At 39.0% G+C, this 26792-nt stretch overlaps 5 protein-coding genes and 1 long non-coding RNA gene across 9 annotated transcripts in view; 3 read left to right on the top strand and 3 right to left on the bottom strand.

Moving 5' to 3' along the window:
- The window catches only part of LOC107743791 (leukocyte antigen CD37-like), a 5748-nt gene extending 1374 nt beyond the window's left edge, over positions 1 to 4374 (top strand). For 2 of the 3 annotated variants that reach the window (XM_016557192.1, XM_016557193.1), the window contains 7 exons: positions 967 to 1030; positions 1146 to 1276; positions 1520 to 1594; positions 1724 to 1831; positions 2435 to 2611; positions 2703 to 2786; positions 4221 to 4374. In XM_016557192.1, the coding sequence (XP_016412678.1) occupies positions 967 to 1030; positions 1146 to 1276; positions 1520 to 1594; positions 1724 to 1831; positions 2435 to 2611; positions 2703 to 2786; positions 4221 to 4292 (711 nt within the window). In that variant the 3' untranslated portion in view covers positions 4293 to 4374. Of the gene's footprint in view, positions 1 to 966; positions 1031 to 1145; positions 1277 to 1519; positions 1595 to 1723; positions 1832 to 2434; positions 2612 to 2702; positions 2952 to 4220 lie in introns of those variants that run through there. The other variant, XM_016557194.1, reaches the window with a different exon arrangement.
- Positions 4375 to 4978: 604 nt separating this feature from the next.
- On the top strand, positions 4979 to 6150 carry LOC107743760 (CD59 glycoprotein-like). 2 transcript variants are annotated; one of them, XM_016557159.1, is made up of 4 exons: positions 4979 to 5141; positions 5271 to 5337; positions 5498 to 5629; positions 5791 to 6150. In XM_016557159.1, the coding sequence occupies exons 2-4, from the start codon at positions 5283 to 5285 to the stop codon at positions 5886 to 5888; spliced, it is 285 nt and encodes a 94-aa protein (XP_016412645.1). In that variant the 5' UTR covers positions 4979 to 5141; positions 5271 to 5282; the 3' UTR covers positions 5889 to 6150. The 2 variants fall into 2 exon arrangements, with proteins under 2 accessions (XP_016412645.1, XP_016412646.1); XM_016557160.1 differs by having other exon boundaries at positions 5127 to 5141; positions 5281 to 5337.
- Positions 6151 to 6154: 4 nt separating this feature from the next.
- On the bottom strand, positions 6155 to 7532 carry LOC107743778 (gap junction beta-5 protein-like). The gene has a single exon (XM_016557181.1). It carries the CDS (start codon positions 6833 to 6835, stop codon positions 6155 to 6157), a length of 681 nt encoding a protein of 226 aa, XP_016412667.1. The 5' UTR covers positions 6836 to 7532.
- Positions 7533 to 7931: 399 nt separating this feature from the next.
- LOC107743759 (zinc finger protein 668-like) lies at positions 7932 to 13355 on the bottom strand. The gene is made up of 3 exons (XM_016557158.1): positions 13064 to 13355; positions 10756 to 11790; positions 7932 to 9256 (listed from the first exon to the last, which is right to left on the bottom strand). The coding sequence occupies exons 1-3, from the start codon at positions 13213 to 13215 to the stop codon at positions 8335 to 8337; spliced, it is 2109 nt and encodes a 702-aa protein (XP_016412644.1). The 5' UTR covers positions 13216 to 13355; the 3' UTR covers positions 7932 to 8334.
- On the top strand, positions 13041 to 21826 carry LOC107743758 (zinc finger protein 646-like). Its single transcript, XM_016557156.1, has 5 exons — positions 13041 to 13115; positions 13729 to 13881; positions 16044 to 18909; positions 19055 to 20146; positions 20237 to 21826. Exons 3-5 carry the CDS (start codon positions 16256 to 16258, stop codon positions 21135 to 21137), a joined length of 4647 nt encoding a protein of 1548 aa, XP_016412642.1. The 5' UTR covers positions 13041 to 13115; positions 13729 to 13881; positions 16044 to 16255; the 3' UTR covers positions 21138 to 21826.
- A 1083-nt stretch (positions 21827 to 22909) lies between these two features.
- LOC107743761 (uncharacterized) overlaps positions 22910 to 26792 on the bottom strand; it is a 5358-nt gene continuing 1475 nt past the window's right edge. The window contains exons 2-5 of the long non-coding RNA XR_001640425.1: positions 25544 to 25648; positions 24523 to 24660; positions 24375 to 24427; positions 22910 to 24281 (exon numbers count right to left, since the gene is read on the bottom strand). This is a non-coding gene — a long non-coding RNA (uncharacterized LOC107743761). The remainder of the gene's footprint in view (positions 24282 to 24374; positions 24428 to 24522; positions 24661 to 25543; positions 25649 to 26792) is intronic.

Below are 26792 nucleotides of genomic sequence, written 5' to 3' on the forward strand. Positions count from 1 at the left end.
TTATGCGGCGCGATGCAACGCAACGCGTAAAAAGACAGTTTAAGTCATTATAATCCATAATTATGTTCCCACTGGATGCTACAAATGCCTCGTTTGTAATGGGTTTTATTGGTTTTGTCTCGTCGCGCCGAAGTTCTGTTAATTTGCGCTACCCTGTCAGATTTTGCTACCTCCCATTAAAACAGAGGGCAGTACAATTCGACAACGAAAAATGCTACCTGTAAAACTATGGTTCCCTTTCAGTCGGTCACTCTCGACGTCACGTCGGATGACCGACGAATTGGGTTAATGTCTACACCTACCACAACCCTAAACCTACCCTTTCAGTAATGCAAATACAGTAATTATGTGTTATATTCGCGGTTGTAGCTAGAAGGGATACAGCTACAGGAAACCAACAATAAATATTTATTTATTTTTGGACAATCTGACGGGTAGGCTAAAATGTCAGGACACCTGGACACGGCATTACAGTATGGTAGGGGCGTAGCATTTCCATCACACACTTGAGGTATTCGGCCAATCACAACGCACTGGATAGCTGGCCAATCAGAGCACACCTCGCTTTTCAGACCGATGAGCTTTGTAAAAATCGACGTGTTTCAGAAAGGCAGGGCATAGAGGAGAAACAATAATGTACAGTTTGTGGAAAATAATGTGTTTTTTTAACCTTAAACTGCATAAACACATTTCATTACACCAAATACACAAAATAATGTTCTTTTTAGCAACATCATATGACCCCTTTAAATAAAATAAAGTATTTTATAATATACCAAAACTTTAAAATACACACATTACAATACAATTTGGTACATTTAACAGCAAAAATTAGATAATTTTCTTTCAGTAATATAACTGTTGTCTTTTTGGTCTCAGCAAGGCCAAACTTTTACATTTTATACATTTTGTACATGTCGGATTGCTGTTTGGCTCTGATTTTTCAACAAAAACTGTCTTATTCAGCTCTTAGGATCACTCCTCTTATCTATGGGACTATGGATACTACTTTCAGAGAACAGAATTTTCAGTATGTGTTACATTTTTTTGAGTGCAGAAATCACAATGCTATTTTGATTCTTTGTCTATTCATTTTATATTATATATTGTGAACTATTAAAGAATTTGCTCCATGTCTTTTACAGTGCCCTCCCCTCCCTACATTTCCATCTCTCTCTTCTCCTACTTCCTGATCATCAGTGGATCTGTGACCATGTCATTAGGCTTCTTAGGATGTCTGGGTTCTCTGAAGACTGTCAAATGCCTGCTGGCAACTGTGAGTTTTCAGAGAAACAAAATTTGATGGGACTCATACGCCATTTATGTGATTAGAGATACACTTTTATCTTAAAAATTTAGTTGTTTGTTAGGAGAACTCCTAAAATGTTAAGAGCTTAGTTGTCACCAGCCTCTTGGGAATTGTGCATGTTCTTTGTACAGGTGTTTGTAATACAACAGTACATTTATCTGCTCCACTGAGCTGTAACAGCGTGTTAAAACAAGCTTCATTTATCTGCAGTATTTTATCCTGCTCACGGTTCTTCTCGCGGCTCAGATAGTGGGTGGGGTTCTTTTCTACACCCAGAAGACTGAGGTAACTCAAGCATGAGGATCAGCAGTCCCACCCAGTTTGGTTGTTTTGAAAGCTATATGCCTATAAAGCTTCAGATAAAATCATGATCAAAACATCTTCAACTTATTTTTTCCCCACTCTCTTAATTAGTTGGCAGGTTCACTAAAGGAGCATACTCTTCTACTAATAAAGTCATTTGGAAAGAATGATTCCAGTCTCCCGAGTTTTGAAAATACTCTAGAGTACATTCAGCAGGAGGTGAGAGTCACAGCACAAAAGCACACATCAGTAAAAAAAAAATAATAATTTTTGCAAACACATTTTCCAAGTACATTTCACACATAGAATTAAGTAAAATCCACAAATTAACAAATTAATAAGTGTATAAGTACATACTTTTTGATTTTAAGGCAAGTGTTTGCATGCAGTTTCAGTTAATGGCATAAAAATGATTCATGTAGTGCCAACACAAATGGATTTTACATATTTAAATGAGGCAATACACAATGAAATTAAGCAGTTGCATTGCTTTAGCTCATTTGAAATGTAAATTGAAAAAGCAGCAAAAAATATTTTTTTCAAGTGTATATATTTAAGCTAAAAAGTTAAGAAAAGGTGTCTGACTATGAATGTAGTTTTCATGAACATGCAATATTTTTTAAAGTAATGCTCTAGACAAAATTATCTGCGTAATATTCCTGTCTTTTTCTTTTTTTTTTGAATTGTTGGATTATGTTTTTCTTCTACCTGCCAGAGGTGTCCCCTGGTATATGCAATGATTTCATTAGAACTTTAAAGCTAACTTTGACAGGTACATTAAGAAGTCTGAAACAAGATATCACCTCCATTATATCTCCACAGGCCAAATGCTGTGGCTGGCATGGAACAGAAGATTGGGAGGACTCTATACCCTGTTCCTGCTACAACATAGGCAATGCCACTGTCAATGCGACATATGAAATCCAAGATCCAAATAAGTGTAACATATGTTTCTCAGATGAAATCCATTCAAATCACACCTGTGGGGTTTATAAGCAGGTACGGTTTCAGTTTCTGCCCAGTGATTATTTTGTAAATTGTGCTCCAACATAACACATCGAGTTGTGCCTCTTTTCTCTCTCTCTCTAAGGGTTGCAGTGAGAATATAAAGGAATGGCTGGACGAAAATCTTCTCATAATTTTGATGGTTATTTTGGCCATTTCTGTGGTGGAGGTAAGCAAGCTGTCACTTTAGACCCGAGTTAGAAAATCCAAATAACTATAACCCTTTCCTGTCCAAGCTTAGAGTTAATGAGAATAAATGAAGTAAAATGGTATTCTGTCTCATAGTGTCTTCAGTGGATATGCCTTGTATCTTACTGTTGCCTTAATCGCACACACCGCTGCTGTCCTAGAGAGTCACATGGCAGTCATGTTCAGCTGTCCAGGTCTCAGTTTTTGACTAGTGTAGTGTGTCTGAGTGCTTCATTTTTGCATACCGAAATAATGTCAGTCATGTATCACCCTTAAAGCCTGGAATACACTACACAAATTTTAAATCTGAACACATTTTGAAACACTAGGCATTATACACTTGCCAACTTTGTACGGTTGCAGAGAAAAACTGGACATCATTCACTAAAAAAAAATGAGAATCACACACTACCAGACTACTCTCCAACCTCAACAACTGTATTCCAGCCTTAAGGAGCTTATTTTGAAATACTGAGTGAAAATTATCCCACTTATTACACGGCTCCTTTTTAAAAAATAAATGGGTGGACATAAAATATTGATTCAAAATTATTTTAGAATCTTACCTGTATATGATCAATCACAAAATAATTTGCCTAGTAAGATAAACAACGCAATGACATTACAGTTATATTAAAACTGAGGTTCTCCATTTTTATTACAATCAGTAACTGAGATGTAAGATTGCATTTGTTAAGAGCAGTCAAATTATAGGCCAAAAAGATCCTTTGTCTATTGTCAACAGTGAAGTGATATATTAAGTAAGTAATATATTAAGTAAAGCTCACAGAGAAGTCACTTTCAAACCCACCAAAATTCTGATTTCGACTGAATTCTGGCTGGGAAAATTCGCTGAACAACAGTAAATAAACTAAACTGCTAAATGAAATGTTGCTATGGACGATGGTAAACATTATGAAATTTTATGGCCGTTGAATGCTGCGATTGACCAATCAGGGTCAAATATAGAGCGCTGTGTAATAAGTTACATTAATGCATGATACTGGTGTGGAAACAATATAGCAACCAACCAATTCATAGTGTTGTTTAATAGTATATACATTTAACTGTACATTTTCTTACCTTTTTCTAACTGTGTGGCTGTTTGTTTTGTGAGTTCGGAGTTACAAAATATGATTGTACAAAGGCCTCGGTGGTTACTTTTAATTATATCTTTACTCACAGAGATTTCACTGTGGAATACTGGCAAGGTATATGTTGTTTGTGCTGTTATAATAGTAGCCTAGTGTGTGGTGTGAAGATTCGTCCATTGGCTTGGTCCCAACATTTGAATCTGCAGTGTTTGACCAGAAAGGTTAATTGAGTGCATTGCTAGGTAGATATTATATCATTAATGGTTAATTGAATGGTTGAACCATGGATGATTAATTTATGAAAAATATCCTCTTTGCAGATATGTGGTATGATCCTTTCGATGTGTCTGTATAAAGAGGGTTCTGTGGATTACAACACAATTCTCCACTAAGATGACCAGGATCAGTGAGGAAAAAAACGTCAAGTATTTGTTTTCTGTCATTCATATATTTGATGTTTTGTTAATGTTTTTTATATTATTATTTTGCCGTACAGTACTTTGATTGTTTTATACAGATATTTTTTCTCCAAAAGGCAGTCGCTTGTTCATTTTCCTTGTTATTCAGATGTCATGTTTTTTTTTTCTAGTATTTGTTTATGAAAAAGTACAAATAATTCGAACCAGTTGATATGAAACCTTTATTTCATGATTCTCAAAATATGTGCATGTGACTAAGAATGTTCTCATTTGTTCGGTTTAGCCCTGGGTGAGAAAAACATATGGGTGGGACAGTATAATATTTCACAATTGTTGTGCACACAAAGCAAATGACCTCAATTTCGAGGCAATGTGTGCGATACTGTTCTTTTTATAACATGTATTTTACATGTAAAATATTAAAATTCAAATTGTCCTTAATTCTATGTTGTTTATGTAAGGTGACAACAAGTGTTACACATTGGCTGTTAAAATGTTTGAATTTAAGTAAATTATATCATTTTAAGTAAATTGTGTAAGTATACAAATACACTTTTAAAAAACAGGTTAATTGTAATAAAACTGCTGTTGCTAAATTGAAATAAAACAGTAAATTACATTATGAAGTTGATTTTATGTCACAAAGGCTGCATTTATGTGTTTATTTAAACTGAGGATCTAAATGGTACATGGGACATGTAATACCCCATAGCAAGTTATTGTAAGGGCAGGGAGGAGGACAGGAAGGTGTTATCAGGTGTCATATATATACATGCTGTATTCATTTCCCTCATTAATTCCAGAGCAACACTACAGACTAAGGTAAGAAAGATATCAGACTACTTTTACAGTACTTTTAGTCTTGATGCATAAATAAATATATTTTACATTATATATATATATATATATATATTCTATATTTAATTATTCATTATACTTCATTACCGTCAGTTTGATAAAGACATGAAGATGGGATCCCGCACATTGGTTCTGATCATGCTTTTAGGTGCCCTCTGTGGTAAGTGGGAAATAATTTTGACTTTTTCCAAATCATTGTTCTTACAATTTCTAAATAATATATATATATATTGTAAGAGCATTATAATGAATTCAGCACACAACAAAAGCTTTTTTTAATCACAATTATAACAAAGGTTTCAAAATTGTGATCTCATTAGTTGCACAGGCACTGAGGTGCAACTACTGCCAGAAGATTGACCAAGACAATCCCACCTGTGATAACATAGAGGAGAAAGAATGCAGCAGTGGTTTTGATAAGTGCATTAAGATCCAAATGCATCCTCCAGCCTGTAAGTTGACCGTATTCTTTTCCTCAGATGTTAAAACTGATAAAAACAGGATAGTTCCTTATTTAAGTTCTATTGCATGTGCAAACTGAGATACAGGTGCATCAATTGATGGAGTGCAATGATTCATAGTGAATATTTAATGTGCGTGTTTCTTTTTGTAGACGGTGAGGTGCGCAGATGTGCAAATACTAATGAGTGTGATGCTCAGGTGCCTCCTCAGGTGGAGAAAAGGTGCTGCAACACAGACCTCTGCAACTGATCTGCTTTATCAGCCAAATGTATTTTACAATATGGTCTGTGATAATCTTACGCTACTTAAAATGCTCAAAACATACATCATACTATCATTGTTATTAATTGACTTTAATTTAATATATAGGTAAATATAAGTAGAGAATAACAAAGAAATAAAATCTGGCCAGCAAAACTAGAAACAATGATGATTCTTTGTTATCTAAAACATTGTGTTTTTTTTTGTATAAGAGTTTTGAAATGTACAACAATTAAACTCTAAAACAAAACAGCTCAGTCAGCATTCACACAAAAAATGACTTCTCTTATAATAACCAGGGCAGATATAAACATTAATGCATAGACAGACATTCTCTTTTCTGCTGCCCCTCGGACCACACACTGCTGTACTGAACACGTACCAAACTTTTGTGCATAACAAAGGTATGACTCTTCATTCAGTTTAGGCAGAACCCAGCACAGCAAGACATACACAAACAAAACCTCCACTGCAATCCGCAGCATGACGCTGAACAGGTACACCACCACACTGCTTTTGCTCTTGTGGAGGTCTATCATCATCCTACCACCAATAGTCATGGTGGGATCAGTGACAGCTCCCTGCTCGCTTTGAGATGCCATTTCTCTCTCCTTCTTCTTCTGGAATGAAGATTGAAAATGGGAGGAAAACAGCTCCATGAGAAGGACCGAGAGCACAAGAAGGATGAAGAGGAAATGCCACGCCATCACTATAGCATTGTCGAAGTGTGTATTAAAGCAAGCTTTATTGCAGAAGGAGTCAGTGCTGTTACACTGGAAATCCTCATTTAGGCTTTTCCATGGAAACTGAGCCAGAAAGACGGTCACTAGGCGGATGCAGAGCAAGCCGAACCACATGGTGCGACCCTTATAGGTGGCAGTGGAGTCCACCGCAGTGCGGAGGATTGGGATGAGCCCGGTAACTATTGCTGCCATCGCTTTCTAGGGTGGAATTCGTCTTCTTTATGGAAAATAAAGAATGTATCTGCATAAAAAAGGGAGAATTTTCAATTACAGTCATATAACAAATATTTGGTATCTGCTTAAAATATTTGGTACATTGTGAGATATGACATCAACATGATTTCAAAAATCAGTGTAGATATTTTGTTTAAAGAACATGAGCCCAACATACCTTTTTATAGGGAACGAAGGTTTTGTGTCCAGCGCTGAAGTTGTTGTAATTTTTGAACTTCACTCACTATATAGCCTCTAACTGTATGTGTCATCAAAACTGGTTTCTCACATTTATCCACAGTTTTTTTTCTTAACTTGGGGTTAATACAAGATCTCAAGTAGTTTTGTCCTGTATTTGTCTATATAATAATATCTATATTTAACTCACTTCAAGTGTAAAATGTTTACTGCTCACCCCTTTAGATGATTTTCCGAACTGAATTTAAATGACATGTTAGTTTAATGGCATACTCTACCACTAGTTAAAATTTTTGACACCTATTTTTTTTAACCAATACCAATTTAATTACTAATTTAACTATTTTCCACATGTATTATAAACAAAATGATCAAAACTATGAAATTGAAACTGCCGGCTTCTTTCTTTCACTATCTATGCCTACTCATCTAGTTAATGAATCATTAAAAAAATAATTAATTCATTACAATAAAAAAAATAAAAAAAAGTCATATATTTGTGTCTACAAAACTAGATCAAACATTTAAGATCATAGAAAACTACTTTTAATCAATGTGTCCAAAATTGTGAATGGTATTATAAATGAAACCTTTTTCAAATCATATTACACTACACCAAACCGTCAAAAATCCATGAAGTACAATGGACCCTTTTCACAAGACTGAAAAACCCGGAAATGTGAAAAAGGTCAATTTTGCTTTAGGACACATAAAGAAGAACAAGAGACGATATTGTTTAACTGTACAGCATAAAACCATTATATTATGTCCAAAACGTAATTACTGTCATATTTACCACCACATTCACTGGCTTGTTGCCTTAAAAAAAAACACTCATATATAATAACAGCTGTTTAAACTTCAGAAGGAGAAAAAGTTATTGATTTAAATGAGTCATTGGACTTGTGATTAAAATCAGAATTCAATTATTACACTGATTTCAAGTGTATAAACATGACATAGATTAAATCTGTGGTTATGACACTGAGGAGAACCATTGACTGACTCTTTGATTCAGACATACCTTAAAAATAAGAGTCCTCTCAGCAATCTTGGCACATTTCTAAAGATAAATACATTTTTGCACAATATCAAGGCAAATTAAAGACATCATTTTGTGACTATTTATGCATTGAAGCATTTAATCCTATTTAAAAATGAGATTTTATTGATTTTCAGGCTTTTTGCAAGATTCTCTTTGTTTTGTGAATAGAACAGCAGTAACAAAAATGTGAACATTGCTCAAATGTTCAAAACAGCTGACACGGTCAGCAACAAGTTCAGAGCCCCTCTTCCTTGTCTATATACATATGGGCTGGCATTGTCCGAAATGCCGACACCGGCACAGTCACCGGAACAGTCAGAGAAATAGCGGTGGGTTCAGATCCCGACGGTGATGCAGCATTAGGTGGGGACGGCAGGGGTTGGCTGTGCACTACGTCTGTCTGAGGCATGGAGGATGAGGACTCAGTGTCGCGGTGGGTGCGTAAGTGCTTGCGTAGGTAGGCAGCGAAAAGAAAAGCCTTTCCGCAAACAGTGCAGCAATGTGGCCGATTGGTCGAGTGGATGCGCTGGTGTTTACGAAGCCCGGCTTTATTCAGAAAACCCTTACCGCACTGGTCACAAACGTGAGGTCGCAGCTTGGGGTGCAGTTTCTCGTGTGTCTGCAGATCAGCCAGCTGAGCAAACTCTGCCTGGCAGGTCACACAAACATGTGGGCCAACAGGCAAAGCTGAAACCATAGAATCAGACGGGGGAGAGACAGTGTGAAGGCTGGTATGGGCCTGCACTTCCTCCCATGTCCCGAATATCATATCACAGTGAGAGCAGGAAAACTGGGGAAGGGTGGTGGGAAACATCTGAGCCGTTTCAGGAGTGACCTGGACCTGCAACGGCCTCTCGGACAAGTGTGTCCTCTCATGTTTGCGCAAACTGGATGACACAACAAACGACTTGAAGCACAGCTGGCATTTGTAAGGACGCTCCCCTGAATGCACCCTTCGGTGTTTGTTCAGACTTGAGCGCTCCGTAAAGGACTTGCCACATTCCGTGCAAGAAAAAGGCCGCAGCCCGGAGTGAACTAGCATGTGGCGCCGCAGATCCCAAGAAGCGACGAAAGCTTTATCGCAGCATTGGCATTTGTAGGGCCGCTGACCTGAGTGCACACGCTGATGCACCGCAAGGTCTGCCGGCTGCCGAAACCTCTTAGTGCACTTGTCACAAGGGTACGGCTTGAATCCTTGATGCGCCCGTTGATGTCGGCGGAAACTAGAGGGATCGGAGAACATCTTGCCGCACTGTGGACACAAGAAGGGGTTTTCACCCGAGTGGGTACGGAGATGGGACTGGATACTAATGAGTGTGATGCTCAGGTGCCTCCTCAGGTGGAGAAAAGGTGCTGCAACACAGACCTCTGCAACTGATCTGCTTTATCAGCCAAATGTATTTTACAATATGGTCTGTGATAATCTTACGCTAATTAAAATGCTCAAAACATACAGCATACTATCATTGTTATTAATTGACTTTAATTTAATATATAGGTAAATATAAGTAGAGAATAACAAAGAAATAAAATCTGGCCAGCAAAACTAGAAACAATGATGATTCTTTGTTATCTAAAACATTGTGTTTTTTTTTGTATAAGAGTTTTGAAATGTACAACAATTAAACTCTAAAACAAAACAGCTCAGTCAGCATTCACACAAAAAATGACTTCTCACCCAGACCAAACAATGCAAAAATGCAGACACAGAAACACCACACAGTGCAAAAAAACATTTCCTTGACTAATTTTTCTTCTTGCTTTGTTTGCAAAGTTACATTGAAATTGTAAGTTTAAATCAAACTGAGTCAATTCAGTTCCTAATATTCATCTGTAAGGCAAAATAAAAAATATTTTACTTATTGGGGACGGCAGGGGTTGGCTGTGCACTACGTCTGTCTGAGGCATGGAGGATGAGGACTCAGTGTCGCGGTGGGTGCGTAAGTGCTTGCGTAGGTAGGCAGCGAAAAGAAAAGCCTTTCCGCAAACAGTGCAGCAATGTGGCCGATTGGTCGAGTGGATGCGCTGGTGTTTACGAAGCCCGGCTTTATTCAGAAAACCCTTACCGCACTGGTCACAAACGTGAGGTCGCAGCTTGGGGTGCAGTTTCTCGTGTGTCTGCAGATCAGCCAGCTGAGCAAACTCTGCCTGGCAGGTCACACAAACATGTGGGCCAACAGGCAAAGCTGAAACCATAGAATCAGACGGGGGAGAGACAGTGTGAAGGCTGGTATGGGCCTGCACTTCCTCCCATGTCCCGAATATCATATCACAGTGAGCGCAGGAAAACTGGGGAAGGGTGGTGGGAAACATCTGAGCCGTTTCAGGAGTGACCTGGACCTGCAACGGCCTCTCGGACAAGTGTGTCCTCTCATGTTTGCGCAAACTGGATGACACAACAAACGACTTGAAGCACAGCTGGCATTTGTAAGGACGCTCCCCTGAATGCACCCTTCGGTGTTTGTTCAGACTTGAGCGCTCCGTAAAGGACTTGCCACATTCGGTGCAAGAAAAAGGCCGCAGACCGGAGTGAACAAGCATGTGGCGCCGCAGATCCCAAGAAGCGACGAAAGCTTTATCGCAGCATTGGCATTTGTAGGGCCGCTGACCTGAGTGCACACGCTGATGCACCGCAAGGTCCGCAGGCTGCCGAAACCTCTTAGTGCACTTGTCACAAGGGTACGGCTTGAATCCTTGATGCGCCCGTTGATGTCGGCGGAAACTAGAGGGATCGGAGAACATCTTGCCGCACTGTGGACACAAGAAGGGTTTTTCACCCGAGTGGGTACGAAGATGGGACTGGTACGAGGACAGCTGAGTAAAACCTTTGCCACACTGTTCACACTGATACGGCTTGCTCTTGGAGTGGATTCGCAAGTGGCACGCCAAAGAGGATGACCGGGAGAAGGCTTTGCCGCAGTCTGAACACAGGTAAGGCTTCTCGCCCGTGTGCGAACGCTCATGGTTCTTCAAGTCCTTCAGCTCTGTGTACGTTTTACCACACTGGCCGCAAGAATACGGTCGGTGGCCTTGGTGATTACGCCGATGCTTGCGGTACACCGAAGGGTCAGCGAAACTCTTCCCACACTCGGAACAAAAGTAAGGCTTCTCCCCGGTGTGTGATCGTTGGTGCACTTTGAGTTTGGATAGTGTGGGATAACTCTTAGAGCAATGAGGGCAAGAGTGAGGCCTTTCGCCACTGTGCTGCGTCATGTGGATACGCAGGCAAATGGCCTGCATAAATGCCTTGCCACAGTCAAAACAAACAAACGGTTTCTCCCCTGTGTGTGAACGGCTGTGGTTGCGTAACTCTGTTGGAGTCTTGTAAGCCTTATGGCAGTGTGGGCACTGGAACGGACGCTGAGCAACGTGGGAGCGCTGATGCTTGGAAAGCTGTGCCCGGCTGGAGAATGTCTTTGTGCACTTACCGCAGGTGTATTGCTGCTGTTTGTCTTTACCATGTACCAACAGCTTGTGGCTCTGTAGAGCTGAAGGGCTGGTAAAGACCTCCTGACAGGTTGAGCATTTAAAAGTGTGCAAAGTTTTTGGGGGTCTCCCTTTGCCTCTTCTTTTTGTAGGTTGTTCTGATGAGTTGTCTGGTTCTTTGTTGGGCTCGGTCTCAGAAGGCAGTGGTGCATACTGCTCTGCGGCTGGTGGGCTACCTGGATGAGGTGAAGCCATCCTGATGATGCTGGAGAGAACAAGAAAATACACAATGAATGCCTTGAACTTATGTTTTAATTTAATTTAGAATTAATTTACTTACTTCATTTACTTTACTTAGTTCATTTATTTCACTTACATTTAACAGATTAATTTGTATATACTTGTTTTTATTATCACTTATATTCTTGGCTGTTATATGTTACTCTTTTTTCCAAATTTTTTTCATTCTTTTTCTTTAGGGAAAATATATTACATAAATATTACATTAATAATAATAATAATAATAATAACAATAAATTATTAAATAATAAAGTAATTAATATTAATACTTGTTGTTGTTGTCATAAAAAATGAAATTACATTATAAATGAATTAATAGTAGTCAAAATACCACGATCACTACACTTTTTGTTAATTTTGTTTTAGAAATGCATTTTCCCCTCTCATTTAGTATATTTTATGTTTTATGGCAATGGTGGCAAATTTAAGTTAACACAGATTTATTGTAAGAACAATTACTGTAGTAACTAGCATATAGTATTTGGTATACTAATGTATATAACGTACAGAGTAGGCCTATATAAATAATACTAGTATGTAGTATTTTGGCAGAAACCATGGTGAATATTTTGTAAAAAGATGTTAATAGGCTGGGATGGGGCAGGCAGCACAAAATGGCCGGCATTAGGACCTCAGGGGCAATTAGGAAAGACGCTCTTGTTCTCAAAGGAAGTTGGCATCTGGGCTGCTTGTGTACAAAACTGAATTACATTTCGATGTTAACAGAAAATATAAATGTATTATATATGTATTAGAAATTAAACATAACGACCATGACCAAATCGAATCAATGTAAATGCAACAGGGTGGCAATTAAAATAGCTAATGAACATGTCTTTAACGCATACAACTACTCTGATTTTTCAATGTCACAAAAAATGGCTGGCTTTAGGACCGCTGAACACGCGAAGCAATTTGCAGTCGGACGCTTGTCACTTCATCATAATCGCTGCATTTTAATTTATTTTTTAAACAATATGTGGTCGTTTTTTATCTCTTTAGAATGCCTACAAAATGTGGCTTACGTTACGTACCTTTTGTGCTCTCGGGAGAGACGAGTGTATCTTTGACAATGAATTTCAAATCGTTCAATCTCAGGAGAAGAACGGCGGCTTTAGGACCACGACGAAATTATCAAGTGAACGCAGATATGTGAGCCTTCATGACTTCCTCACTCACCACCTGGGGAATGTATACAAAACTATCTGAATTTTTCTTAAATTAAAAAGCTTTCATACCTCTGCTGTTTTGGTATTCTTGCTACGGTGTTTCTACGGACTCCAGTGCATGGTGAGTGGGGTAGAATGGGGAGGAGAGACTGAGAGCCTGTGGGAGGGGAGATTATGTATGCTCGCTTCAATGTGCGTGGATGTGCAGTTGTTTTGAGCATATAAAGTTATATAACAAAATGTGAATTGGCTGAAAATAATGGTGCGGTTAACGGTCTAATAATGTATAACTGTGTATTTGCAAAAGGTTTATTTTAAGAGTGGACAAATACTGATCATTTTAAATAATACAAGCTGTTATTGACATTAATGACAACATTAAATAATAATAAGAATAAAAAAGAGGCTTCGAAAATATGTTTTGGGCGGAACAAATTCCTAGAAGTTCTGATAGCATCTAATATTTCATTGTTTACTTATAATGTAAGAGTAGCAATTGCCGTGTTTGCATTTGTGGCTATATAGTACAAAAATAAAACATTCTTGGTCACTAGTTTTGCGAAAAGCGGGGACTAAAATCAATAGTCCATGTTATTAAATTATTCCAATAGGAATTGGCGGAGGGGCTAGAAATAATATAATGATGTAATGAAAGCAATGTTTTTGTTAAGGAAAACACCTCTTTAAACTAACGTACGGACGTTTTTCACTGATGCACATTTCCTGTTTCCTAGCAACAAGAGCAGGAAGTGAGTGAGTCGAGTGGGATGGGGAAAAAGACAATTGGTAAAAAGGGGGACGAACACGCCCGTCCTGAAACGAAAATAAAGTGAACGGAGTGCCATCACTACTTGCACCAACTTCACACAGGGAGACTGCAACATTCAGTATGTATATTCCTAGCGTCATTTTTGTTGTATCAGTAGGTTAGTTTTAGCCACTGTTTCTAGCCGCCAAATGCTAACGTTAACTAGCTCGCAACGGGCTGGGATGCTACTGCCTCTCCCAAATACATATTTTATTCCGTTCATCTCAAGGGCAGTTTGTGTACACTATTAATTTACTCTACGGCTAGAAGGCTATTAAAACGATCAAGATTGTGCTTGTGTAGCTAGCTGTTAGGCTAATGTACCGGGGAAGTGTTTACTGTGTCAACAGAGCTCCATTGTGAGGCAGTCTGCCATCTAACTGCTGGAGCCAGTGAGCTGGTACTTCATGCTGTCCACTCATCTATAGAAATTCTATCTAAAATCTATTATAGATCAGTAATGCTGTCAGATCCCGACAGATATGCGGTATCAGCGTTATTTTATTGAATGGATATAAAGAAAAATAAAAACTGGAGCTGTCAGACTAAAGGTTTCATGATCGATGATAAATAGGTTTTAATGGATATAAAAACCACTGCATGTACTTTGGTTTTATATAACGTCCAAGTTGGCAGTGGTGTATAAAGTACCTGCAAGCCATACTCAAGTAAAAGTACAGATATCTTACCAGAAAATGACTTTAGAAGTAGAAGTTGAAGTTGAAGACACTGTTTAGAATATTACTTGAGTAATAGTCTTAAAGTATGTGATATTTATTGTACTTAAGTACGAAAAGTATTTTTTAAATCTTAAACGTACTTAAGTATTGAAAGTAAAAGTAGATGCAAAATGGAAAAGAAGCATAAAAATAAAATAATATATATATTTATATATAAATGTTCATACACCGCTTGAGTTGCAAGATTGGTTCAGTTTTAACTCTTTCTTCCATTTTGTATTTTTGGGTAAGAATAAGAAGCACTTCATCTGGTACTTAGTGTCTTTCATTCCAACATAAGAAAACATTTCTGGAATCTGCATCTGAAATAGCATTTAGATGTATTTTGCACAGGTTATGTATCTCAGAGAGGACATGGATGCATTTAAACTGCAGTTACAGATGCATAAATAGGCCTCGTGTTTTGTTATAAAACGTTGAATACTGATATTTGAAATAATTTAAAACATGAAAAAAAAAATTGTCCAATTTAGAATGCCTGGAATTTTGAGTTTTAATAGACTAATAAATCAACGTGCGTGCACTCTGTGTGCCACTGATTCGTCAAACCTGCTTTCCTGCAGTCCGTGTTCTTCTGACTTCTGACTTTTGTAATAATTAATGAATATGCTTCGGGGAAATGTATTGGAGTAAAAGTATATATTTTAATTAGGAAATGTAGTGGAGTAAAAGTTGACTGAAATATAAAAACTCAAGTAAAGTACAGATACTCCTAAAAAATACTTAAGTACTGTAACGAAGGATTATTACTTCGTTACATTACACCACTGCAAGTTGGTTTAATCATTGCTTGTATAAAAGGGGTGTTTTTGTACTCTTAATGAACACTTTTTTCAATGTGAACATACAAAAAGTGCTTATTAAAGGGGCAATTCACCCAGAAAAGAAAAGTCATCATTTATCCATTGAAATCCATATTATTTTGTCCCAAGTTCTGTTTTAAATTTTGTTTATTTTTAATTGTTTGTTTGTTTATTTTTAATTGTTTATTTTAATCAATTAATAATTGATCAAATTGGTAACAATAATAGAGAATCTGTTTTACCTTGTCTCAAATTCCTTTACTCACCCTCATGACATTCCAACCCTGTAGGACTTTCTTTCTTCAAACAGCATTAAAGGAGCTATCAGGCAGAATGACCGCTTCAGTCAGCATTTACTTTTATGACATTTTTAGTCCATACAATAAAAGTGAATGTTGACTGAAACTGTTATATGGAAAGAAAGTCATATGGTTTTTGGAACGACATGAGGGTAAATGATAGAATCTTCAGTTCTGCATAAATTTTCTCTATAAACCAGTGCATTGTTTCATTACAGTAATGTTAGAATACTTCCTTTTATTTATTTACTCATTGGTTATGTAAACTCTGAGCTTTTTGTCAAAATTTAGTCACATTAGAAAAAGCTATGTAATTGTTAGCTTTTTCATCATTTTCTTGTTATGCAATTGCCCTGTGTAAACTTAATGCTAAATAATGTATGGGTTTTCCTGTTACAGATTTCATCCAGTGCCTGCGCTTGCATCATCTTACCAATGATGTTTTTCCAATGGAATGGAACCGATTGTATTCTCAGCTAATTTTTTGAATGTTGTCTTTACGTTCAGTCCTCTCAGAACAGGCCAATTTGATAATAGCGAGGACAGGTGTGCCCCTCACACTCATTCAAACTGGCTCTTGTTGACATTTCTTATCATTATACTATACCACTATGGCTATGCAAGAGCCAGGCCGGACCAAAGGCTTTTCGTGTAGACATTGTGGTGTAGTATGTGCAAGCATGCCCAGTCTTTTGGAGCATACTGAAACTTTTCATCATTCAGAAGAGGAACGGAAGTTCAAATGTGATGAATGTGGTCGAGGCTACAGGCATGCTGGCAGCTTGGCTAATCACAGAAAAACACATGAGGTTGGCTCTTTTCAGTGTCATATATGCTCCAGGAAGCTCTACAATGCATTGGCTCTCAAAAGTCACCTGCGCATCCACACGTCTAGAAAGAAATACTCTTGCACAGAATGCGGAAAGGCTTTTCGCCTTGCAACTCAGCTGGTCACCCATCAAAAGGCCCATCGCAATAAAGAGTCTCAAATCAGGACAAAGGATTCTGCAAATAGTCTTATTGAAAGTAATTATAAAGATGTTGAGTTGCTGCATCTAGATGAGATGGATTTTGACATTATACCAGATTTGCAGCCGGACATGAAGCTAAATATTGCTCCAACGAGCAGCCTTAGTAATGATGCAGTGTCAGAACACATTTCAAATGCCACCACAGAAAGTGACATGGCAGCTGAAGATGATGCTGGAGACAGGCCGTTTAAATGTGACTTGTGTGACAAGACATACAGACATCATGGCAGCCTCATAAATCATAAGAAAACTCATCAAATGGGAGTATTTGAGTGTCCAGTCTGTTTTAAACAGTTCAATAATCTTGCTGCACTTAATAGTCACCAGCGAATCCACAGTAAAACCCGTGGTCGTCTCAGTGTGCAGACCTCTAAAGCTGCCCTCACAGACTGCAAGCAAGAACTTGCCCCTCATGTTATGCCACAGAATGGTGATGCTAAAATACATTTTTGTCACCTTTGTCAGGTTGATTTTACTAATGGTGATGAGTTTCAAAATCATATTCTGTTGCATAACTCCTCCTCTGTGTCATTTGAGCTCCCTACCAACTTGTCAGAGGAGCACAGTTTCTCTTACAATGATAGTGTTACTCATTCCCCAGAGTCTAATCCTTATCCCACCTCTAGTGACACTCCACCATTGCCTCCGTTACTCGATAAATCTATTGATTATGGCCAATCAGATGGGCCATTGGAAAATGGTCATATTTATCTACCCAACTCTTTAGATGAAAATCCATTGACTCTGCATGCTCAGGGACAGCCAATGGCCCTACCATCAGAAAACCTCAACCCTGATCATTTAGGACAGGGTACTGATAACATCAAAGTAGAAGATGCTGACAGTTCTGTCCGCCGATTCAAGTGCAACATCTGTGGCAAAAGCTACAGGCATGCAGGCAGTCTTATAAATCACAAACGATCCCATCAAACCGGGATCTTTCAGTGTTCCATCTGCCGCAAGAACTACCCACATTTGGCAGCTCTGCGAAGCCACCTTCGGATCCATAAGGGGAGGCCCACATCTTTGCCTGCTAGTTCTGAGGGTGACTGGCTTTCCTCAGAGCCCTTGACGCATGAGAATCAACAGAACTGTTTTCCATCACATGAGGAAGATGTAAGTGGAATATTAGGCCTTCCTCAGGACCTGGTAGACTCTGTGCAGCATAAATCTGATGACGAGCATGTGAATGAGACGAATGCTACTGAATTTCATGAGCAGTTTGACAATTCCTTCACAGATGGGCACCTACCTCAGGATGAACACCTCATGGAGAGGCACATGTGTGCTGACTGTGGTAAGACATTTACTGATATTGCAGGAATCAAGTCACACATGTGTCCCCTCCTAAATCAGCAGTATCAGACCATGATGAATGGCTCACTCGGTCACATGGACTTTCATAACACAAAGCATCAACATTTCTTAGGAGAGTCAGGTGAAGATGTTGGTTTTGAGGGACACGACGGCAGTGCAGCAGAGGCCTATTTTAGACAGCATACCTTTATTGACAACATTCGTAGTCAGATGAGTGACAGTGAAGATGATGAAGAAGAGGACGATGGAGAGATGTATCAGTGCTCAGTGTGTGGGAATCACTATACTAGCATGCGTGCACTGCGAAGCCATCTCAGAGGTCATACTCAAACTCATGCCACACCTTCAGCATGTGGCCCATCATCATTGTCTTCTCTAGAGGTCAAGAAAGATGAAACGAGTGAAAATCAGCAGGGTGACTGCAGTCTGATTATCTGCAGCACTTGTGGAGAGAGCTTTACAAAGAAACAGGACCTACAAGCCCACCAGCTCCTGCATAGCAGTATGGAAGGTAATCTGCAAGAACAATTTGTATCCAACCACCAGAATGAGCTCAAACCAAAAGTGGAAATCGAAAGTATTATTTGTGGGAAATGTGGCATAAGCTGCAGCGATATTTATCACCTTAGTAACCACAGCTGCACAGGACAACAAGATGGACAAGTGGGGGAGAAATGTGGGGAGAAACCGCTTCTTAGAAGTGCATTTCAGCAAGAACTTTTGCAGAAGAGTTCACATGATGGAGAGCACCAGTACAAGTGTGACCAATGTGGTCGTTCGTACAGACATGCTGGATCATTACTCAATCATAAGAAGTCTCACAAAACTGGAGTGTTTCGCTGTTTTGTTTGCCAAAAGCGTTTTTATAATTTGCTGGCTCTCAAGAATCACCAGAGGACACACTTTGATGTTAAAAAGTAAGTGTTTAAAATATATGTTCAAATTAAATCTCAGAATTTGATTGCTTCGAAAACAAAAGTGATTGAATAAGATCATACTTCATCTATATTGTTTTACAGCCAAGTTATTTTTTTTATCTGATATTTTTTCTTTCTCTACCAGGCATAGATGCACAGAATGTGGAAAAGCATTCAAAATCTATAAACAACTGTTGAATCACCAGAGGGTACATCAGGAAAACAAGGCTAAGATTGAAGAGCTCAACAAACAAATTCAGACACTCATGCAGATGAGTGGGAATGCCTCAGGGAGTGGAATGCAGGCACTTAATTCCAGCAGAAAGAGAATGAGCAGACGCCTTAAGCAACGGCAGACCTCTAACAGTGATCAGTCTAGCCAAGAAAAAGAGGGCCAGATGGGAGATCCCAGGGACCCTCGCCCTTTTGTCTGTGATCAGTGTGGGCGAAGCTATCGACATGCTGGGAGCTTAGTCAATCACAAAAACTCGCACAAGACAGGTGAATATTACTGTGCTTTGTGCAACAACACTTACTCCAACCAGCTAGCAATGAAGAACCATTTACGAATACACTTTGCCATCAAAAGACACCGCTGCCAAGGCTGTGGAAAGGCCTTCAGGGGAAACAAACAGTTACTCAACCACACATGTTCAACCAATAAAAGAAATGCAGCAGCAAGAGGAAAGGTCAGGGGCCACAAACAAAAAAAGGATTTGACTTGCAAGCAGTGCCGTCTTGTATTTCCAGATACTGAACTACTTGAAGGACATACCTGTAGCAAAGAGACTGCTCCTGATTCTGTACCCCCAGGAGATGTAGATGATGACGATGATGCAGACCTAGAAAAAGAGGAACGACCATTCAAGTGCAACATTTGTAGTCGCAGTTATCGTCACGCTGGTAGCTTGTTGAACCATAAGAACACTCACAAAACAGGCCATTTCACCTGCTCCTTCTGTGCCAAGCCCTTTTCCAATCCCATGGCTTTACGAAACCACACACGCATTCACACGCAGAAGAAAAAGTATGTCTGTCCTACTTGTGGTAAAGCTTTCCGTCTCTCCAGTATCCTGTACAATCATCAAAAAATCCATGCACGGGGAGTAACTCATTACAGCTGCCAAACGTGTGGCAAAAGCTTCCAAGGAAAGTCTGGGCTAAAGAGACATCGCTGTTACCGAAATGGCAGTCCAAACTCTACTGTAAATCAAGATGGCATGGACAAATGCTACACGTGAGTCATTTCTTTTCTTTTCTTAAATGTTATTTGAAAACCTATCCTTTCCTATCCTTCATCTGATGCCAATCTTTTCCTTTGTTACAGGTGTGATCAGTGTGGACGCTCTTATAGACATGCCGGTTCCCTTCTCAACCACAAGAAGTCTCATTCTGCTGACCTCCTCCACTGCACTCTCTGCCTCAAAACATTCATGGACCCTCTGGATTTAGAGAGCCATTCTCAAATGGCTCGCCACTGCTGCCCAGATTGCGGAAAAACCTTCTGTGAGTTTGCACACCTGCAGAGCCACATGGAGGTGCATAGTAAGGAACTCCCCTATTATTGCAACATGTGTCAACAGAACTTCCCAAACCTGGCTAGTTTTCAGCAGCACCAGGAGCTCCATGGCAGCATGCAGGGGCAGTCACACCATGAGCAAGGTATGCAGATGCAGCAGGATTTAGGCTGGGACCCGACACTAGACCAGCAGATAGGAATTCAGAGCCTTCCTAAGATCGATTCAGCCTTCAGCCGAGCGCACGGATCCCCTGAGCCTCAAGACCAGCAGGAAAGTAGCAAGGGACATGGTAGGAAAGAGAAAAGTCATGTGTGTGAGCACTGTGGGCGCACTTACCGCCACGCTGGTTCACTGCTCAACCACAAGAACAGCCACAAGACGGGTTCCTTCTTCTGCTCGGTCTGCCAAAAGGAGTTCACCAATCTCATGGCACTGAAGAATCACCGGCGCATTCACACAGAACCCAAACGCTATCAGTGCCTGGAGTGTGGCAAGGCCTTCCGGGTCTCCACCCAGCTTATCTGCCACAGGCGCATCCACACCAAAGAGAAGCCCTTCTCCTGCCTCCTTTGTGACAAGCATTTCTCTAGCAAGTCCAACCTTCGGCACCATCAGAAGATGCATCAGAATACCCAACAGACTTACGAGTCCTCCTTCAACATGGATGATAATGCGTTCATGGGACTGGGTGTGGACCCTTTCCTCTAAGGCCACGCTCCAGTCTTGCCGCTCCAAGGGAAGATTTCAAAACAATATTCTATTACAAGACTCTTTTTCCACCCAAGGCCCAATGCCAATAATCGTACAACATCAGGTTTTCTGCTGTACTTGTCCAGATGGTGTCGCACACAGATGCTAATCTCGGCAAGACTTGCCTCCTTTACGGTTGTGTCTTTAATGGACACTTAAGACTGGCATTGATAAGATACTACCTCTGGTAGGGACAGTAATACTGTAGACATTTTAGAATAAGTGATAGTGCCTGTCAGAGACCATTTTAGATTTTTATTTTATTTCAATTGTTTTGTGTCCCCAAACAGTGCACAAATTGTTTGGTACTATGATAGGTCTCAGACTGAGAGCTTGGATGAGTATTTCTGTCCAGACTCTTACCTAGTGCTGCCTTCAAGAGCCTGACCGATTATTTGGCGTAATCGGAGGGGGAACAAAACAAGCCGTTATTATTTTTAAAGGTATTATGGGGATAAAATGATTCATGCTATCCTTCTAATTATGTTTGTATTAAGTGCTTCCATATTTTCAGGTTATCGTACTGCTCATGGTAGATGTGCTGTAACGATCGTCTCATTAAGACCAACATACTCCTGATGTTCCTGCAGTTTCATAATGGATGACACTGGTAAGGCTGTTAAACAGCAACCTTCACTTAGGCCTGTCTTGTAGAAAATCTCAAAGATATTTATTTATTTAAATAGAACTATTTAAACCTTACATTAATATTTGAAATGTAAGCATATTTCTTGTCTTTAATACTGTTAAATGTGGTACACATTATGCATGGTATTAAATGTGTGATAAATGCTAGATTGGTCGATTATGTAAGTATTCTCTAGATAATGGTTGTAAACACTTAAGAAATACCTCTTTAAAAGCATTCACAACAGCATATTAGAAAGAACAACAAAAACATTTCAGTTTTCTTAGTGCATACTTTTCTAGTAAATGTTTTATGAAGTGGAAGTATGTTCAAGATTTTGGAGCACAAAAAATGAATGGACCCCCCAAAAAATCCATGATCGGTCGGGCTCTATTAGGGCAGGAATTCACAGACTAAACCCTTTTCAACAGTTTTTTAAAAATGCTCAGGTCTCGCAACTTACTAGACGCAATGTAGAAAATACATTTAGCTTGATGCTTCTAGCGTCAAGGCTTCTGTGTCCGTTTTTGATGCCAGATTGAATTTCAATGTGCCATTTCATATCACCACGCTACTTGGATTAAATTATTTGTAAGATGGTTTCCTTTTAAGCCTATAGATCAGTGCTTACTGATTATCCAAGAGTAGAATTTGCAAACCTTCATGTATTAATGGCTTCAATGCATTTGACACAACTTAAACTGACAACTGAGACTCCCTGTAATCAGTTGTGTATATCTTAAATATAAAATATTTATTTTTGTTCACATGATCAATGTTTCTCTTTCTCAAGTAGGGACCTTAATAAGCAGATGGTGTTTATTTGTAGGTGTTGATACCCTCACTTTCTTGAACTGAATAAAAACAATATAATAGTGTGTTTTGGCTTCTATTTTTAGCCTTCTTGTATTTTATCTATCTTTTACACTTGAATTCCTTGCAGTTGCAGTGCATTGCATGATTATTTTAGAATATGCAAATGAGAAATGAGTAGATGGGTTTATCATTCTGCTGTCATATTGTTTCTTCAAGTGTGAAGACTCCAAATTAGATACTTTTTAAGAAAACATTTAGGAAAAGAAAACGTCAACAGACAAATACAGTACATTAGTTGTCTCTTTATTGCATTAAAATGCATAGTTTCCTCTGCAGTCTGTGGAGTAATTGTGAAGGAGTAAAGGCACATATACACAACCAACTTTACTCAAGACTGTGACAGTGCTGTGCATGCTTCACAGGTTTATGTTTATCAAGATTCTGGACTAGCTTCTTAATGTTTCTAGATTTCTGACAAACATGGCAGTGATTTGCATTGAGGTACATAAAGTATTCTTGGGAATTGGCATATAAAATGTGCTTAGTTTTCTTGAAAACAATTAACGCAAAAGAAAAAAAATTCTTTAAGCAAATTGTAATTTCTGGGTTGAAATGTGACTCAGACCTTTTCTTTACAGGTTTTGTGAGATTAACCCTTTACTCTTTCTAAACATGCTTGAAGTCTTTCAAACAAGTTAATTTCATTACTCCTCAGCATCTGCTGCATATAAATATATACATTTCCTAATGCCCATAGCTGGCTACACACATCTTCAAAACATGAGAGATTAAATGCATCACGGTAGATGTATGTAAATATCACACTAAACTATCTAATCTCTTATGCGCATAAAGGTAGGAAAACTAAGATTGAATCTGACACCTGCAGCTCTTTTAAAGAATCTGTTAATGTCAGCTGACAACTCTTCACTTTCAGGTCATCGGATGCTTTGTCTTCGCTGGTCTTCAGTGCCTCCACATCTCCAGAATGTTCATCAATGCCATAGACGGGCTGCTGAGCCAGTCAGTGTCAGAATATTGTTGTACAAAGGGCTACATCTATACAGTGCATAGTATTCCAACACTATAAAAATAGATAATTAAACTACAAAGATTACAAATACATTCAAATGGCTATGTGCCATACTAAGTCTGTTTATAAGGCATATTTGTGTAAAAAAGGATCATCTCTAAGTCTGCTATGTTAAACTAGTTTCGGTTATTTGTGCTTATCGTGTTTGCAAATCTAACAAGGGATATTCAGGTGGAAATGCATCTACAGTGCACTCTAATTGCAACGTGAATGGCCACAAATTTTTGCAAAAACAGTGTAACAAAACCTGTCGCTAAAGCATTTTAGGGGTTCCAAAAAAAGGAATATAAAATATGCTATCTTGCTGTCTATAGGATGTCACGTAGCACCTAAGGCTTGCAAACCTGTTCTGCACAGTGAGTGACAAGGAAGGTCTCAGTGCAGCTTTTTTGCATAACCATTTGCTATGCATGACATAGCCTACTAATGTAATAAATTAGACAAATCAGATGCTACTCATAGAACACTCTGTGGTTGAGGTACCAGCCTGTGTTTAACCGACTGGAGCATTAATTCACTGGAGTAACAGCCCATTTTCATATGCTGTCAGCTTGAGTTCCATGAGCTGCAAACATTTAAAAGATTGCATATGAACAAAACTAATTTCCTTAATGCATTTCAAAGCATCCTAAGAAGTGTTGCATTTTTCAACCCCTACCTTATGAAGAACCTATACTGGATAAAGGGGTCCTGTTGTCTCTTCAATCGGTTCTGAGTTGTGAACAGAAAAAGTTTAGTTAGTTTTGAGTCCTGCTCTGAAAGAGAGTGTTTGTTGTTGAAAAGATGCTGTAATGTTAACATCTCACCACGTAAGGTCCTCTGGGACCTGCATTGATGTACTAGAACGCCTATGAGCAAGGCTCCGCTAACAATTACGGCTGCCAGGACAGATAAACTGGTAATTGCTGCCACCCTCCAGGAATTCGAAGGCTCTATGGGTGGGCCTTAAAAACATAGGACAATGTTACTGGAAGACCTCCAGCTCTTCACATAATACAGAAAGAATCTGACCACTCCTCTGTACGTAAGCTTTGACCTATTGCAAAAGCATCTACTTGCAATGCATTCTCATGAGTGTTTAACCTTATTCAATAGTGATGGGAATATCGGACCATTTTAATGACTTGAATCTTTCAATCTTGTTTAACAAAATGAACTATTTTTTAATTCAAGTTATCTTGTTCATTTGAGTGGACGTAAATTCAAATTTTTCATTGTAGTGAAATTCCCCATTTTCATTCACAGTCTTTGAAAACAGTAGAAATTAGGAAATTATAATGCAACCCTGCTTCCGTCACAATAAATAAATAAATAAATACATAATAGATCAATAAAACAGGTGGTTGCGACTTCATATCACACAAAAAAAGATTTTTTTCTAGCAATTCTGAGTTGAGATCTCACTATTTTTACCGTTTCCCGCAGTTCTGAATTTATATCCCACAATTCAAACTTTGTTTCTTGCAAAAAAACAACAAAAAAGTGCAATTACTTTTTTAATTTTCATTCAATGGCGGAAAAATGGCGTTCGTTCAGTTGTCACATGATAAAGGCAAATTAACGAATCGTTCACTCTTGTATATAAAAAAGGGGACAAAACTGTAAATGGGGCGGAACCCTATCAAAATAAGCCTACTTTAGCACTAATAGCCTATGTACTTTTAAAGTATGCCTAATATGTAGGCTACCTGTAAGGTAGCTACTAATATGTACAATTTAGGGGCAAATAAGGTAGAAAGATGCACCTTTAGTTTTTGTATATCAGGGTTACCGCCTTAGTAACAGCTTTTTGTACCTTTTTTATGAGTTCGTGAGCCATATACTCACATGTGTCACATGATGGAGTTTTCGGGTACTGTTTGCATATATAACAAGGTACACATTGTGCGACATCTTTGTTCCAGAATTCGGATTTCAAACAAAGGGCTGAACCTGCCAAAATTGAACAAAGAAGCACAAACACAAAAAGGTGTCAAATAGCGGCAGCAAATTACAGCGAAACTGACATAAACAACTTCTCCGCACGCGTTTCCCGATAACTTGGGGGTGTGTTCGAGGTTTTGCACATTGGTAAAATTTGATGTGTTACTACTGAATAAGACGATCCAAGAGCTTTCTTCGCTCAGCCTCTTTTTCATATGAAATGAGTTGGGAAATTCCGTTGAAGTGATGTGGTGCACTCGCGGGGAAACGGTATTACTCATGCTCTGTGTGCGTAAGCAAGTCTCAGCTCGATCACGGCCAGACTATGATGCGGCCTCTGAGTGAATGCAAAGTGTCCCACTGCGACAACTGAGGACATGGAAAAGAGACTTTAAGAGAACTAATGGGTTGGCGAAGGAGTCATCCGTGAAAGCTGCGGGGCTTAGGGGTTGTCTTGCGCACATGCTTGCAATCAGGGGAGGTACATTAAAGGAAAAAGCGGTAAGGCAGGTAACCACAGAAAGTCTTTCACATACAGCGGTCTACATATGATTAACATCTGCAAACTAATCAGCTGCAGTACTCTGTGACGTGACTTCTAGAACACCGGCATATTCTAATGAAGACTTGCTTTCAAAGGACTTCCTCTTGATGTCTCATCCTTGTGAAATGCGGCGATAAATGTATCACTATCAAATGTAAATGATTAGCCAGAGCAACTTAATTCAAATGAGTGATAGTGCATATTGAATGTCAAATCTTTTCTTGACAGGTTGTGTGACTACTGCTCACGTTGATTTATAATCTGATATTGGCCCTGTATGGAGACTTTCAAGGATGCATTAGGCTTCTGCATTAAAAATTCACTGAAACATAAAGATCTGCATATCTTTATGCCATATACATGAAAGCACATTTTAAAACAGTTAACTCTTCAGGAAGTAGGCTATTGAATCAGATTTCAGTACATTCTTATCTCATGTGGTTGAGGTTGCGAAAGTGGGCTGCTCATCTAAAAGTTAATTCAGACATAGGTTACTGAAATCACAGTCCTCGCCACTGTGCCCTTGAACAATAGTAAAATAGCAAAGCCTTGTATGTTTTATCATGCACACCCAAGCAAGCTAAATGATCAGTAAACATCAGCTTGAAT

Source organism: Sinocyclocheilus rhinocerous, unplaced genomic scaffold (assembly GCF_001515625.1).
Source record: "Sinocyclocheilus rhinocerous isolate Xijiao unplaced genomic scaffold, SAMN03320098_v1.1 scaffold497, whole genome shotgun sequence".
NCBI classification, from domain to species: Eukaryota; Metazoa; Chordata; class Actinopteri; order Cypriniformes; family Cyprinidae; genus Sinocyclocheilus; species Sinocyclocheilus rhinocerous.

What these genes read in the sequence shown, in the direction of transcription:
- LOC107743759 (XM_016557158.1), bottom strand. Translation starts at nt 13,215, where the DNA reads ATGCTCAAAACAACTGCACATCCACGCACATTGAAGCGAGCATACATA. An exon ending in AGAATACCAAAACAGCAGAG is followed by an intron (nt 11,791 to 13,063) that starts GTATGAAAGCTT and finishes TGTTCTCTCCAG; the next exon opens with CATCATCAGGATGGCTTCAC. An exon ending in TGTGACAAGTGCACTAAGAG is followed by an intron (nt 9,257 to 10,755) that starts GTTTCGGCAGCC and finishes GTGCACTAAGAG; the next exon opens with GTTTCGGCAGCCGGCAGACC.
- LOC107743760 (XM_016557159.1), top strand. Translation starts at nt 5,283, where the DNA reads ATGAAGATGGGATCCCGCACATTGGTTCTGATCATGCTTTTAGGTGCC. An exon ending in GCTTTTAGGTGCCCTCTGTG is followed by an intron (nt 5,338 to 5,497) that starts GTAAGTGGGAAA and finishes TGATCTCATTAG; the next exon opens with TTGCACAGGCACTGAGGTGC. An exon ending in CCAAATGCATCCTCCAGCCT is followed by an intron (nt 5,630 to 5,790) that starts GTAAGTTGACCG and finishes TTCTTTTTGTAG; the next exon opens with ACGGTGAGGTGCGCAGATGT.
- LOC107743778 (XM_016557181.1), bottom strand. Translation starts at nt 6,835, where the DNA reads ATGGCAGCAATAGTTACCGGGCTCATCCCAATCCTCCGCACTGCGGTG.
- LOC107743758 (XM_016557156.1), top strand. Translation starts at nt 16,256, where the DNA reads ATGGCTATGCAAGAGCCAGGCCGGACCAAAGGCTTTTCGTGTAGACAT. An exon ending in ACACACTTTGATGTTAAAAA is followed by an intron (nt 18,910 to 19,054) that starts GTAAGTGTTTAA and finishes TTTCTCTACCAG; the next exon opens with GCATAGATGCACAGAATGTG. An exon ending in GGCATGGACAAATGCTACAC is followed by an intron (nt 20,147 to 20,236) that starts GTGAGTCATTTC and finishes CCTTTGTTACAG; the next exon opens with GTGTGATCAGTGTGGACGCT.